The following is a 16,329-nucleotide window of genomic DNA, read 5'->3' as shown; positions in this document are numbered from 1 at the left end:
GAAGTCACTCACAACAGTTGTGTGCTCCAGGTCCATGGGACAGGTGGAATTCTTGGTAGAGAACCAACTTCCCAAAGGTTAGTAGTGAACTCCATATAAGATCCTGGAACACCAAAAGGAGACCCCAGTCTCCCCTAAACACTCGGCTGCAGTCAGGAAAGAGGTCTCCCACACAAACATGCCTCCCACAGCAGGCGGAGAGCTGAGGTTTCCCTGGAAGCTGGCCCTCCTGCCCAGACCACACCTGCTTCTCTAGCCCCAATTCTCTGCATCTTAACTCCAGTCTGGCCACCCTGTTCACAGATGTGGCTGGCACTGTGGGGCCTTCATGCTCCAGCATCAACAAACAACGCTTCAACATATAAGAATATCACCTAAGCACAGAATGAGCATTGCTCTAGGCACTGATGACACAGCAATGAACAAGAGGCAGAACTCCCCACCTTTGAGGCATGTCACTTGCAAGGTCACAGAGAAAAATCTATTCATGTAACACCCACCAAGTAGTAGAGCTGGTACCTGGTCAATTCCAGGCATCAAAAGAGCACTTCTGGGCTGGGAACGTGGCTCAAGTGGTAGTGCGCTGGCCTGGCATGCGCGAGGCACTGGGTTCGACCCTCAGCACCACATAAAAATAAAATAAAGATATTGTGTCCACCTAAAACAAACAAACAAAAAAAAGAGCACTTCCTCCCTCATTTTAATTTAAAACCCGCAGAGCTGCTAACCCACAAATGCAGAGCAGCACAGATCATACCATGGAACAACAGTAAAATGAAGTGTGTGGCCCTCAACATGTTCAACCAACACCAGCGCCTTCCTCAACAAGTCAAGCTGTGCGCCTACTGCCCTGGTACGGTCTCTCCATTCTCCCCTCATGCCTTCTAGAGTTGAATCCAGCTGCTACATCTCCATGGATCCAAGAGAATGGGTGGGGGAGCAGACAGAATTAAACAATCTAGGACAGTGATCCAAATTTTAGAACTTGAGGCCACAGGGTTCCATATGAAAAGTTAACTAAATGACCTGGAAGACACTCTCCAAAGGGGAGACCAAGAGAGCCTACCTTCAACAGGATCTACCTAGTCAAGTGCCAATAAGCACTCCCATAACCAGATGCAGGGAAATTCTATCTGATACTGAACAGGAGGGCTGTTTCCCCAGACACAGACAGAAACAGGCCAGAGTCTTCTGAGCCAGCCAAGCACTAGGGCACCCCCAGCAACTTCTTTCAGATAAGGAGACATAATGGGAATGAGAGGAGGACAAAAATCCCAAGGTCAATTTCCTGCCTGCGGTGGAGCGCACGTGCCTGTCTCTCGGGATCCTCACAGTCTTCCTCAGTTTGTTTCTTGGTCTTATCAGGGCGCCAGGGCCGCCAGTGCCTTTGATCTCGGGAACGCTCAGCAGCAAGCCAGATCTGCCACCTGGGCAGAGTCTTCTCTTTTATCTCCTGGTCATCCTCTTCTGGCTCGTCATCATCCTCATCTAGACAAGAATGAAATCTCCAGTTCACCTAAGCAGTAAATAAAACCCCCACGGTCACCCAGTCAGCCTGCTGTGCCAGGTACTGTGTGGGCACCTACCACGCCAAGATGAATCAGAGCCAGGCCAGCTTCCTCAGGCATTCAGGGGCATCTAGGGACTCTCCCAAGGCCCAGGAAGAACAGGCAGGAAAGATAAGGGAATCAGACAATTTGAAATGCTATCACAGCAAAAAAAAAGAATGATAGATACTCTACACCAGCACTGTTCAAAAGAACTTTCTGCAGAAGTGAAAAATGTTCTTTATCTGTGCTAAAACAGTACCAACTAGCTACATGTGACTTACTGGGCACCTGAAATATCACAAATAAAAAAATACTGAATTCTTAATTTCATTTTAATTAATTTTTAAATAGTCACTAGAGGTAACTAGAGATCACCGTTTTGGACAACACAGTTTTAGAATGCTGAATATTATTTAGTGACTGTATTGGCTTAGATTTCCTTAAGCCATCAGACTTTTTAGACAGTGGCCTTATCATTAACTATGACACCACTGTAAGTTGCTTAAAAATAGGTCAATTCAGAATATCTAGTAATTTCTCTGATTCCTAATTCTGAACAACTGATTCCAGAAAAACAAAAACCTATGTTCACATAAAATCCTATACACTAATGTTTGTAGTGGCTTTATTCACAGTAGCCCAAAAGTTCCCACAGTAAGTGAACAGAACCTGTGACACAACTATACTGTGGACTACTACTACTCAGTGTTAAAAACGAACAACTATCGATAGCCACAATAATTTATATGTATCTCAGGGGACTTGTGCTAAGCGAATAATTCAATCTCAAAAAATTACACAGAAAACAAGCGTTGCAAAGGAGGTGGAGAGACCAGAGCCTTTGTGCAGTGGTGGTAGGAATGTAAAATGATACAGTCACTGTAAAAAATAGTATTGACAGTTGAAAAGACTGAACTTAGGATTACCATGATTGGGCAATTCCACTTCTGAATATATACCAAGAACCAAAAGCAGGAACTCAAATATTTTACACCCATGTTCATGACAGCATCAGCAACCACTGAAGGTAAAGCAACCCAAGTGTCCATCAATGGAAGAATGAATAAACAAAATGTGGCACACACATCCCATCTTAAGAGAAAGGGAAATTCCAACACATGCACAACATAGGTGAACCTTAAGGACACTATGATAAGTGGAATAAGCTTGTCACAAAAGGACAAATAATTACAAAACTGATCTTGTGTGAGGTTACTAAAGCAAGAAAGAATGGTAGCTGCTACAGGGAGAGGGGATTAATTAGCACAGAGTTTCAGAGAAGGAAGATGCAAACATTCTAGAGATGGTAGAGAACAGATCAGTGGGAGGGAACAGGGGGACCAAAAAGGGGAGTCATGGGGGGGGAGCTCTGTGTGATGAATCAGATCTGTGTTGGAGTGTGGTGGTGACTGCATGAAGCTACACGGGACCGAAGTACCTAGGGAAACACACACACACACACACACACAAACGAGGTGCAGACTGGTGAAACTGGAATCAACCCTAACTCTGCAGACTATACCAATGCCAGCTTCCTGGTTGTGAAACTCTGCCCACTGTGTGGAACTGAGCAAAGGGTTCACAAAACTTCTAGGTACATTTGTTTTAGCTTCTTGTAAATCTACAAGTATTTCAAAATAAAAAAACAACAAAAACCCTGAATAATTTAAATGTATAACAGCATTCTACTTAAATGTTCTGTGTTTCTCAAAGTAAAATACCAAAATGTATTCGTCCTCATCTTCTAAAGGTCTACATTTAAAGTAATCCATTAAACACTTTTGAGAAATACTTTAAAATGATCCCTGAGTTATACATATTCAGTTAGACACCTGAATTTATTGCACTAAGAATTCAAACAAGGCATGATATTATGTGCCTGTAATCCCAGTTACTTGGGAGGCTGAGACAGGAGGATCATAAGTTCTAGGCCAGTCTGAGCAACTTACTGAGACTCTGTCTCAAAATTTGAAAATATTTTTAAAAGGGATCAGAGTATAGCTCAATGGTAGAGTGTTTGCTTAGAATGTGCAAGGCCCTGGGTCCAATCCCTAGGTCTGAAGAAAAAAAAAAAGAAAAAAGAATTCAAAAGATCACATGGTTTTGGACAGGCAGACATAATAATTACAGACTAATGGGTAAAAATAAACTGATATATGAAAAAGATATGCCTCAGAACACATTATAAAATCCCAACTACCTTCTAAATGCTACATTTCTCAGGGTGGACAGAAATTTTAAAAGTAAAAACAAAAATAGTTACCAACTAGTTTTCTGGAAACAAGAAAATTATCAATCTCTCTGCTGGTTTTTTGAAAGACTCCTATTAAATTCATCAGAAAGAAATTAATTAAATTCAATAGACAATTTTCTATAATGGAAACATTAGGAAATCTCAGGAAATATAGGTGCCAAAACACCTCCCTAACTTGATATTAAAAGTCAAGGTCTCCACACTTAACACTCCTTTCTAAGAAAACTAACTTTACATCTCATTATGAGTGACCATGAGACATCTGGACGCTCATCAGAGAAACAGTGTTACCCTAGTCTCCAGATAACTGCTATGAGAATGCTACTTTATCATTGCAAAAGTACAGAATTTGACAAACTTTATAACACAGATACTAAGCATCATAACAATCTTGCTCCTCAACAAATCAAAAAGCTAGCCTAAAACACAGACCCAAGTTGAGTCAGTCACTGAACAAAGAAGGCTTAATGCCAAGACTGCCATTTTTTGGTCCCTGGTCACTTCGTCTCTGTGGCCAACAGTGCAACACTTCCATTCCACACATGCAGGCTTTAGGCTGTTGGCCTTCACACAGAGCCACTGGTTAGCCTGGAGACTGGTTCCAGTTCTTGTTGAAAAAGAACCCTCAAGGGAAATCTAAAAGCTGAGCCTACCACAGGATGAGGATGAGGCACGATCCTCACCTGAAGGCGCCCCCAGCAGAGCAAGCCCAAAACTTCAAAGGAGCCCTCTGCCCCCTCAGTGGTAGCAGAGACGCCACCTAGCCTGAGCTCTGTGCCAGGCAAACCACGCCGACACCAAAGTTTCTATCTATAGGTCAAGAAAACGGCCTAGAGAGGCTGGGGTTGTGGCTCAGTGGCACAGCGCTTGACTCTCACACGTGCGGCACTGGGTTCGATCCTCAGCACCACATAAAAATAAACAAAGATATTGTGTCCATGTACAACTAAAAAAAACATTTTAAAAAAATAGAAAACAGGGACTAGAAAGGTCATGCTGGGAGAAGAGGCAGCTGAGCCTCAGCTAGAACCTGGTACCCAAGTCCTGGTACTTTCGATGAAACAGTCTGCATGGGAGACCTCCCTCTAGGCTAGAAGTGCTTTTCAGAGAGAGAAGCAGTTACTGAATGTCTAAGAGCTGCACCACCCAAGGCCCAGCTGTGAGTATGTGGCTGGTGAGTACTGGACAAGTGGCTGGGTGAACTGACGTGAGCGGCAGGTGCAAAATACACACCAACTTTCAAGGAATTAGCAGGAAAAGGAGAAAAATGTAAAATATCTTATTAATAATTTTTAAATACTGATAGTATTTACATGTTGCAATGTTTATGTTATGATATACAAAGTTAAAAATACCATTATTAAGTAATTTCACTGTTTCTTTTTACTACTTTTGGAACTAGGGATGAATCCAGGGTCACTTTACCACTAAGTGACATCCCCAGCCCTCCCCAGCCCACCCCACCCCACCCCACTTTTTAAATATTTTATTCTGAGATAGGATCTCATTAAATTGCTTAGGGCCTCAATAAATTGCTGCGGCTAGCCGTGAACTTGTAATCCTCCTGCCTCAGCCTCCAAAGTACTGGGATTACAGGCATGTGCCACCACACCCAACTTTTTACTTTTTCATTGTAGTTACTGGAAAATCTGAAATCACACATGTGGCTTGTGTTGTATTTCTATTAGATAGTGCTGTGTTAGAATTTAAATCTGGAAAGAACTCTGAAGTTATGCAGAATGACAGTTATACAAATGCTAGTTAATTATTTTGCAATATTCCTAAAAAGGCAAAAAGGATCTGTTGATCTGTATGTTGCCAAAGGAACAATAAGACCGTCTTAAACACACACTTGCTTCTTCAGGAGCAACTTACAAAGAAAATAAAAAATTCCTTCCCCCAGAGACTCCATCCTCAGAGCACTATGGACTGGAGGAACGGGATGTTAAGTACTTTCAAGTCTAAAAGACGAAGAAACAGTCTACTCTCCCATGAAATCTACTTAATGTGTTTTTGACATTTTGAAGTTTGTACAATGTTCTTAAGCCACGGATAAAAAGGTTATACAGACATACAAGTGACCATGAAGATGCTGAAACTCCAGAAGAAAAGTGCATACCCATCTTCCCGGGGAGGCACCTACCTGGATTGATGACCACCCAGCCACCCCGCTCCTGCTGGTGCATCCACGCTCGCCAGCCTCTCGCTCCTTTCTCCCCAGGCCGTGGCTCTCCACTGTCCCAGAAGGGCTCAAAGAATTCCACCTGTTTAGGTTTAAAAACACATAAGTTAGGCCTACCAGGACAACACTGCTGAGTCACTGGACAAAATAAGTGCTGGTGGACACACCGAGAGCAGAGGATTCCTAAAGCCATGTGCGGCTACCAGTGTTTGAAGTCAACACACGGAACACGCCACGACAAAAACACAATAGTTAGTGTGGTAGGCAGCCTCCAAGACACCTCACTCCTGCCTCGGAATGCACACTTCTGAGCAAAGGCTGGCCCAGTGACTTATAATAAATCAAATATGGCCAAGATGAAGAGATGACACTTCCAAAGTTAGATTATAAAAAAGACTGGCCAAATTCTAGTGACAGGGCCTGCAGCTGGGCAGGAGACAAGCAGTTTCCCAGTTCTGCTCCTTGGTGGCTTTGCTTGTTCCTCTAATCCACTGGATCCCCTGACAGATATCTGAAGTCACATTGCTTTCAAGACCTTTTCAGGGGAAGGGAATTCAAAATTCCAATGACCATGAGCTCTTGAGGGGAAAACCACATCTTAGGTAACTCTACCCCCAACACCTGGCACAGAGCTCAACACATAGTAGGGACTCAATAAATACTTGTTGGCACAGACACAGAAGGGAAGCATGCCAAGGAAAAAAATGGCCTGCATTTTAGCCTGACCCATGAGCCCCTGGCTCCACTCATGTGGGCATTAGGCCCATAGTGTGTGGAAACCGGCTCACTGGCAATAAATAATTCCCCACGGAACAGAATGTGAATGCGGCTGAGCAGGAACGTGATCATGCTATCAACTGGCAACAGGACTTCAAGAGTGAGCCAACAACCCTACTCCCACAAGGCTCTTGTAAGAAACCTTTCAAAGGACAAACATTCTTCCAACCAGCACAGCACAGCACAGACAGAGTCACAGGATTATGCAGCCTGAGCAGTGTCCTGCATACTTGGAGGAACATGGTCTCTAGAAGAGTCAGGGCAGGGTAGGACAGGGCAGGGCAGAGCAAGCAAGATGACATGGGCCCTGCACTCCCAGCATGTGTCAGTCACCCTCGGAAAAGGAAATGGAAGACTATGCTCTCACTTCATAGGTCTGCTCTTGTGAGAGTGACGGAAGAAAGTGCACTCAAGAAAAAGAACTTTTCTTAAAATTATGTGATAAATTATTGTAACCAGTTTTTTTTTACTCCAAAGAAATAGTGGTATCTGACTCTTTTATTACATAAACTGTTAATGTGTGTACAGTAATGTCTCAGTTAATAAAAAATGGAAAATTGTTAAGTAAGAAGTTTCATTTCAAAGCTGTCACATAAATGCTTTGGAAACACACATACCTATTAGTACTTAAAACCTCAAGACTAAGGCTCATGATCCCTGGACACCTATGAGCAGCTGAGCACTGGTCCTCTTGTGTCACAGTAGCCAGTGGACTCCTTCTCGGGGCAGTAAATGCTCTCCTCACAGACAGTGAGTCTCAGTAGAGGAACAGGGATGAGAGGGATTCAGACCCCGACCTTTAGAATCAGCTAAGAATCACTTCTGGAACACAGCATATTCTTAAAAAAACCAAAGAATATAAAACTACTCTATCTGGCTTATTAATAATCCATTATACTAATGTTAACCGGTAATTCTTTAACCCAACTTTAACTAGAGATAACATCATTATAAAAATGGTTTTTACTGGCAATTCGTGAAACTTCCATAGGAGGGAGACCTGAGCCTCTTCAGAGCAAAAAAGCAGTTTTCTTCAGTGGAAAAGGGGAAGACAGAGGTTTTCACAAGGGCATATCTCTATAATAAGATGTTCTCATTTCTTCACAAAACAAACTCTGGCACTGTTCACTTGTCACCTAAAAGATGAACCCTTCTCAAGGACTGGTGTGGACAAAGTGCGTGTAATGCAATTTCATTTGCAACTCCAGCAAACACTGTAGGCAGTAGAAAGGTTACCTGGCCAGCACCACAAGACCCAGACTAGGACACAGGAGAGTGACGGGCCTGCCGCTGCAGCATGACTGCTGGAGATGACGTGCCTTTAAACAAGGGCCACAAGGGGAGAATGGATGGATAGCGGGCGTGGAGAGAAGGGACGAATCTTCCCTTCTCTATCCCTATTTCATTACTTTCACTGTGGAATTTTCCTTGGCTCAGTGGAATATTTCTGAGAAAGAGACACTGATCATATAAGCAGAGATTGGTACCTGTAATTTGGTAGGCAGATCTTTCACACTGTCAGGTTTGAAGAAAGTGAAGTCAACCATGGCCTGGAACAAAGACACGGCCTTCTCTGAGTGGCCAGCCTGCCGCAGAAAGTGGCACTGCTGAAGAAGGAGTGCTGCAGAAGGGAGAATAAAGGGAAAGAATTCCTTGCTGATACCACTGAGGGAGAGAACAGGACGCTTACAACATGCGACTGAACACTGAGAACATCTTTTGCCAGAAATTCCTGTTAACATTTTCAAAGCTGGAACACACACATGTCCTGATCTAAAAGGACTATCAGCAGTACTCCATCCAAGTATAATCTTGCTGATTTTTGATGAAGCCAACACAGAATACTATTATAATAAAAACTACACATGGTACCTAAAAATACATCAAGAGATTGATCTGAATGTTGGCTGTCAAATATTCAACACTGCTACAAGAACTGTAGGAAAAGGATGACGTAGATTTTTATCAGAGAGCAAAGCTCTGTACCCCACGGATCACTAGATGGCGTCACTGCCCAGCAATTTTCATCAAGCCTCAGGGTCCACTGTGAACAAATCCAGGTTCTGTGCTTGAAATTTTCAGTTCAGCGTTTCAATGGTATAATTCCATTTGCTAAATAACATCAAGCTGTGTATGTAGCATATCACAAATAATTTTAAATATAAGACTTTTAAAAGTTACTCCATGGAATTTATTTTATTTTTTGGTGCTGGAGAGCAAACCTAGGGCCTCATACATGCTAAGCACTCACTCCCAATACCTCCAGCCCCAAAGGTGAGATTCTTTATGTTAAGAGTGGTAAATGCTTAATAAATTTATAGAGCACTATGTTTGTATTAGATGCTAACAGTAATAACAGCAGGGAATTCAATAAAAGATATGCCTGTTAGGTGCCACACATTAAGCTGGACTCACCACATATCATCTCTATCTCATTGATGTTCACAATAGCCCTGTGAGCAGATGAGTTTTTTTAAACTATTGCTCCTGATGGGGAAACTGGAGCTCAAACAGGAAAACAAATATATATGTCCAAAGTCACACCAGAGCCAATGAAGGACAAATCCCAGATTCAAACTGAAGAGTGACATTCTCCAGCTCCTGCATAACATGCTGCCTCACATTACTGCAGAAATCTATAGTCTAAGCTCCTTGGAACACACCCAAAACATTAACAGCATAATAATATCAATAACACATCTACGCAGTCAGTAAGGCATCTCATGTACATTATTACCAGAGACCAGGTAACTAGGGGTTGTAACAGGTTGATAGCCAAAGCACTTAAAAGACTGTTTACTGGACTAATCAGTACAAAAGTTGGAGCTTCATGTTCAGTGACATTTTCCCAACTACTGATTCTAAACAGTCCCCACCCCCCCACCAACACCCCTACCCACAGAGCTGGAGGGGAATATTATAATCTACCAGAGTCATAACACTTTTTTTAAAAATTACTTCTGACAATTTAGACTTTTCTAAAATAAACCAAAAATAAGTCCTTTTTTCCAACTCCTCCCACGCAACTGGATCAGTTATCTTCTTACCAAACATGGCCTCTTCTATGCCAGGCAGAGCAGGGTGAGATAAGATGCTGCCATCCTTAACAGCAGACAGAGTGCTCAAGCACTTTCCATAAAGACTGTGAATTTTTGATATTGAAAAAGTGCTAAACTGGCTCTGGCAAAACAAAAGGTATTTCTGCCAAAGGACCGTGTTATTGGGATGTAAAAAGACCAGTTTCTGCCACTCTTTGACCAGCGCAGCAGGCTCCCAGAACTCCGCACAGAGCTTCAGCTTGGCGAGCTTGAGATCGATGCTGCTCTGGTTGCTCTCAATGGCCCGCTCCAAGATGGCCAGCTTCTTCTCCAGGATGAGCTTCAGGGACTTCTTTCTCTTCTCCTGTTCTCCTTCCTCCATAGCATACAGGCCAGGACTCCTCATGACCTCATCCTCAATGACAAAAACACCAATTTACTAACACAATGAGTGGGGACCTCCAGAGTGTCGACAGTGCTTGGGTAGGCTAACAATCCCCACGAGTTTCTACTTTGTCGATAACCACTCATTCACCATAATTCCTTTTCCTGAAAAGGAATTAAGATGCCTGTGTCACCTACCACAGTAGTCGTGATCTCTTTACTTCAACAGACTGACCTGCCTACTCTGCCATTTTTAACTTAGATTTATTTAAGTGTTAGTAACCAGCATATCGTGCCCTGAAAACCTTTTCTGAAGAGCCAGTCTTACCAATAAAACAGCCAAACATGGGACAGTATCTAATGATAGCATGTGGTTCCAAGTGAAGACAAAAGACAGACCCATCTGCTTTAGGGAAACACACAGGGAGCACACAGCTCTAGCTACTGACTTCTGATTTGTGCGCTTGGCCTGTGTTGTTTGTACTTCAGACTTGCCTCCCACTGCCTAGTGAATATCTACTCCTCTTGAGATTCTGTTCCTTCCTGAGCTAGGATGTGGCTTGGTGCAAGAGCACTTGCTCAGCACAAATGAGGCCCTGGTTTTGATCCCTAGCACCAAAAAAAAAGAAGAAGAAAAAAAGGATTCTGTTCCAATCTCACCTTCCCTTGGGAGCCTGTCTTCCTCCCCAGTGGCAAGTGACTCCATTCCCAAATAACACAGCAGAGCACTGACTACCCAGGCTGCATTTGTTCCTCACATCAGGCTTCCCTGGTGGACCCTGAGCAAGCTCAGGGAAAGGGCTAGGGCCTAATTATCTTTACATGCTCGGTGCCAGGTTTCCTCATGGCAGCTCCGAAAGTGCTGAAGAATAAAAGGGTCTGCCCCAATTCAGGAACCTCATTCCAAGGTATAGGAACCAGGACAGGGACACTTACCTGAAAAGCAACAAATGCCATCCACAGCTGAATATCCCGAGGGTTCTCCCGAACCTTCCTATTAAACTCCTCCACCTTTGCCTTGAGAAGAGCATTCTCTCTGTCCAGCTGTGACTCTGGCTGCTTTGATTCTGCTTCTGAAGGACCCTGTCCTTGTAACCACTGTGTGGTTGAACGATCATAAATCCCCAAAGGATTCAACCAGGTTGTAACAGGAGAAGCCATATCATCCAAGTCCTTCACGGGGATAAACAAGACCGGCTCTGCAGAGGGAGGATCAGTTCTACTGCTAACAGAAACGCCATCAACGCTCATCAACCCCACGCTCTTCTTCGTAAAATAGCGTTCAACGTGCCTGTGCGCACGCTTCTTTGTTGAGGAAGCCCCTTCCCAAGATATGCACTGCTTCTTCGGGTTAATGCCCAGGCAGGAGTCTCCTTTCCTCTTGTATCTTTAAAAAAAAAAAAGAAAAAAGGTTACTGAGGGAATACATGTGCTACCTCAAAGTGCCTGAAGGCTCATTAGAACTTTAAACTCTTTCAAGTTCACTGCACACAAATTGCTTGTATTAGGGCTGGGGCTGGGGCTCAGTGGTAGAGCGCTCGCCTAGCATGTGTAAGGTACTGGGTTCGATTCTCAGTACTGCATATAAATAAATAAAATAAAGGTCCATTGACAACTAAAAAATACTTTTTCAAAAAATTGCTTCTATTTAGAGCCATGAGAGAATTAGCAATCAGCATTTTCTGCCGAGTCTGACTGCTTCCCCTAACAAGTCAACCCTCGTTAACGTTTCCATCATGACCATCTTCTAGATTTTAGTAATTTATATTTTCCTGGAGCTTTGTGGTTAAAGTACTGCCATATTCTTTATGTCATCTGATCATCACAGCCACACACGACAGGCAGGCAGAAATCTCATCACCTTTTACATTGTTCCTAATAAGCACACTGAGCTGGGAACCTAAGCCATCTGTCTCCTACCTCAGTCCCGATTTCTCAATATCGTCCTGTGTCCGTACGTAAGACAACATACAGGCCTAAGATTCTTTTTTTAGTCCTGAAACAAAGTATGTCAAATGAAATTACATCTGGCTATTTTCTACTCTAGAGGAAAAGAGGCTGGGTTCTTAAACGCTTTTATGTAACACGTAGGTGTCCCCAGAGTTACCAGCACATGACTACTGAATATACGCACAGGCAAAACGAAAGAAAATTTTGTACTTTTCTGTATGTAGTTAGCAAACAACCCAATTAAAACTGAGCAAAGCGAGGCACAGTGGTGCACACCTGTAATCCCATCAACTTGGGAGGCTGAGGCAAGATCATCCCAAGTTTGAGACCAGCCTCAACAACTTAGCAAGACCCTAAGCAATTCAGCAAGACCCTAAGCAATTCAGCAAGACCCTGTCTCAAAATTTTTAAAAATAAAAAGGGCTGGGGATCTAGCTCAATGGTAAAGCACAACTGCATTCAATCCCTAGTACCAAAAATAAATAAATAAGTAGCACGCTCGCCTGGCATGCACGGGGCACTGGGTTCAATCCTCAGCATGGAAAACTAAAAAATAAATATTAAAAAATTCTCTTTAAAAAAAAAAAAGAACAGACAACAGCCGGCGGCTGAGCCAGGACCAGCACCACCAGCAGCGGAAAGAACCACTACTGACAAATGCTGCCACGCAGGTGAGCCACACAAACCCGACGCAGGGCGCCACCAGTCTGCTCCCGTGGATTCTGACCAGGCTCGAGGAATCACGGGTGGGCGTTAAGTTAGGAAGGTGCCTGCCGCTGGAAGCATGGGAAGGAGACGGAGGAGGAGGAGGAAAGCACCGGCCACAGCGAGCCTCTCTTGTCATTCGGTCTGGCTCTCACAAGCTCTGCCTCCACCACACCACAGGCCACTATGGCCTCCCCCTCCATCTTGAGCTTCTCCACTGTCCACAGCTGCCCTCTGTGAACACCTTGTCCTTTGTCACTGCTCAAGTGTGATGACTTCCGCAAGATGGAAATGTTTTCTCCCCCACCCGCCCTGCAGGGCTTGGATGTCCTCTCAGGAGCTGATAGTCAACCCTAATTCCCAAATTCCTAAATGGATGGTATTTGGAGGCGGGATCGCTAGAACATAATGGGTCCAAAACGAAGGTCACCATGAGCATGGGACCCCCAAAGTGGGACTAGTGACTTCCCAGGAAGAAGGGAACAAAGTCCTGAGCTGACACAGTTGCTCTGTCTCCCAGGTCCTCATGCAGCCAGGGCCAGAGGCTGACCGTGAGCCACACACACCTGGATTCTTCAGTGAGTCACCAAGTCCTGGACCCCCAGGATTTTGTTAAAGGAGCAGAAAGCAGATAAGACAAACCCTTTTCCTATCCCCCCATCCCTCAACTCTGCCTAGATCACCTTAGGACAATCTTTCTGTATTCCAACATGAGTCAAAAACTGTAACGGGGCTGGGGTGCACCTCAGAGGTAGAGCTGTGCTCAGCATGCCTGGGGCAATACTCGAGCACCAAAACCTAAGGAGTGTAACAACAACTTGTAATGGGACAAAACAGAGTTAAATAGTTCTAAACACACTCCTCATTCCCTAAGGAACAAACTAAGTTAAAAAAAAAAACTATTACTGTCTCTTTAATTACTACTATTTTAATAGTATTGATCCCTTATTAAAAACATACAGTATTTTAAATATTCATATAATCTGTTAAAAATGTTTACTGAGGCCAGGCACAGTGGTGCATACTGTAATCTCAGTGATTCAGGAGGCTGAAACAGGAAGATCGCAAGTTTGAGGCTGGCCTCAACAACTCGGTGAGGCCCTAAGCAACTTAATGACACCCTGCTTCAAAATAAAAAATCATACGGGATGTGGCTTACTGGGTAAACACCCCTGGGGTCAATCCCCAGTATGGGTGAGGAGTTACTTAGTTTTCTAATTTAAAAGTAATAGCTTCATTTTCTGTAGCAAAGGAGATGAAACTGCTAGAGAATCTTACTGGCTTATATTATCTACTTTCAGACATTGTTCTGTATACATTTGTAATGTGCACGTACACTTCCTTTTTAACAGTTGATATCACATAGTTTCAAGATTTCCTCCCTACCTTCAAGCTCTCTCCATACCAACAGTTTTATGAGAATATAATTTTTATTGGCTTCCAACTGTTCCACTGTACAGATGTGTACAGTTAACTATTTCTCTACTCCTGAACATTTAGACTGTATCTAAGTAATCACTTATCAAAGAATCTTAACCCACTTTATCCCACTGTCCCAGATGGAACACCTCTAAAAACTAAATTTGGTATACAATTTTATATATATATATATATATATAAAATAAAGGGAAAAAATTATAATAATCAAATACTGTTGACAAATGTTATAACACTGTATATATATATATATATATATATATATATATATATATATATATATATATATATAAGCTTTATATTATGATTTCCAACCTATTTTAATATACCTGTGTCAATTCTACTGAAATATTGGCAGATTTGAAAACTTGGGCCTTCAGAGGTTAACAAATTGGACAGAATTTAAGATGTTTTTTTAATGCAATACCCCACCAATGAAGGTGCTCTTCCAGTAAAGTTCTGTATCAAATAAACAGCTAGGCTTCACTTGAATAATTCAAAATTGGAACTTCCACTCTGGAGGTTCAATAAATGACACATCATGTGTACATTTTTAAATAAAAACCACAATAGTCGCCTGCCCGCCAAAGAAAGAAAAGGAAAAAAAAAAAAGAAAGAGAAAAAATAAGTCATTAGAAGATAAAGAGGGAAATGAATACATTTAAAAAGAGCACACAATTGTGCCTTGAATCCACAAACAATACGCCTGGGCCCTGGATGCCCATAAAGTTACCTTTTCTTCTGTAGCTTCCATCTCTTCTGCCTTCACAGAATAAGAATACCTTAGTCCAAATTCCAATCCCATCACTGACTAGCTGGGTGAATTTGATCAAGTCATTAAAACCACTCTGTATTGGTTAGTTTTGCAATACTGTAACAAAATATCTGAGGCAGGCTAATTTATAAAAGAAAAAAGTTTATTTTGTTTTGGAGGCTTGGAGTCCAAACAGCAGGGTATAAGCTCTGAAGAGGGTGCCCTTTTACATCATCCCATCATGGTAGGAGCATGCATGTATCTTTGTATTTACTTGGTCTCTTGCTCAACTGTTATAAAAGCAATAAGGATTCTGTGATGAGGACTCCACCTTAGGGACCCCATCTAATCTAGTCACTCCCTATAGGCCACACCTCTACACATCACGGTCAGATTAAGTTTTCATCCTCTTAATACCTTTAGCATAAGGCTTTGGGGATTAAACTCCTGCATGAGTTCAGAGCGATAACTCATAGTCAAACCACAGCACTGTCTGTGCCTCAGTTTCCTCATCTGTAATATGGGAATAATAGTAGTCCCTTTGTCATAGTATTATTGGGAGGGTCAAAAAATTTTATAGATGTAAAAGTGTTAGAAGAGGGTCTGACACACAGTAAGGACTAGTAAATTTAAATTATTATTATTTTATAAAAACTGGCTCCTAGACATAAGCCAATATTTTGTCTGTTGTACAGCCAAAGAAACCATCTATTCAAAAATGGAGAAAAAACTGACTGAGCTGAATTTCACTGACAGTGTATCAGTCCTAATGAATTTTCCAAAGGGAAAGAATAACTTAGCATTTGCAGGTCATACCCTGCTGAATATCCCTCCAAAACGTGCCATGCACTGCTGGGGCGCTCACACTTGTCGACGTCTTTGTTTTGAGCCAAGTCTGATTTCCTGGAACTTCCATTAGTCCTGGTTCCGCCTCCCTGAGTCAAAACTCTGTCAGTCCACTTTCCAATGGACAGTTCAACAAAGCTTAAGAGACAGTGATCATGTCCCTGCTACAGGCCAAACATCCATCCCCTTCACCTGGTTTTGACAGACCAGAGCTAATCAAATCCTAAACAACGGCTCACCATCTGCTGGATGCTCTAGGTTTGTCTGCGTTCCTTTTCAAGTGGAACAGAAATACAGTATCCAACACAATATTACTACCACTGTCCTCTGACCAGTCCAGAGTGCTGAGGGATGACTATCTTCCTAGACCTACTGACAGCTCTATGGCTATTAACCCAGGTAAGACTGCCTCACTTAAAATTCCTGAGTTACTAGGAAACCAACAATGCCTT

The 16,329-nt window shown here is 42.7% G+C and overlaps 1 protein-coding gene across 5 annotated transcripts in view; it reads right to left on the bottom strand.

Annotated features, from left to right (window-relative positions):
• The window catches only part of Nrde2 (NRDE-2, necessary for RNA interference, domain containing), a 43,945-nt gene that overhangs the window by 10,249 nt on the left and 17,367 nt on the right, over positions 1–16,329 (bottom strand). For all 5 annotated transcript variants that reach the window (XR_003582214.2, XR_011706538.1, XM_027931504.2 and 2 more), the window contains exons 5-9: positions 11,122–11,572; positions 9,811–10,216; positions 8,251–8,384; positions 5,948–6,068; positions 1,313–1,488 (exon numbers count right to left, since the gene is read on the bottom strand). Coding sequence is in view for 3 of the 5 variants with exons in the window: in XM_027931504.2 (XP_027787305.2) it covers positions 1,313–1,488; positions 5,948–6,068; positions 8,251–8,384; positions 9,811–10,216; positions 11,122–11,572 (1,288 nt within the window). In the remaining 2 variants the exon portion in view is untranslated. The remainder of the gene's footprint in view (positions 1–1,312; positions 1,489–5,947; positions 6,069–8,250; positions 8,385–9,810; positions 10,217–11,121; positions 11,573–16,329) is intronic.

The sequence above is a fragment of the Marmota flaviventris genome, chromosome 2 (genome assembly GCF_047511675.1).
Source record: "Marmota flaviventris isolate mMarFla1 chromosome 2, mMarFla1.hap1, whole genome shotgun sequence".
In the NCBI taxonomy this organism is placed as follows: Eukaryota; Metazoa; Chordata; class Mammalia; order Rodentia; family Sciuridae; genus Marmota; species Marmota flaviventris.
The sequence above is the reverse complement of the archived record's forward strand: the minus strand, read 5'-3'. Positions and strand labels throughout refer to the sequence as shown.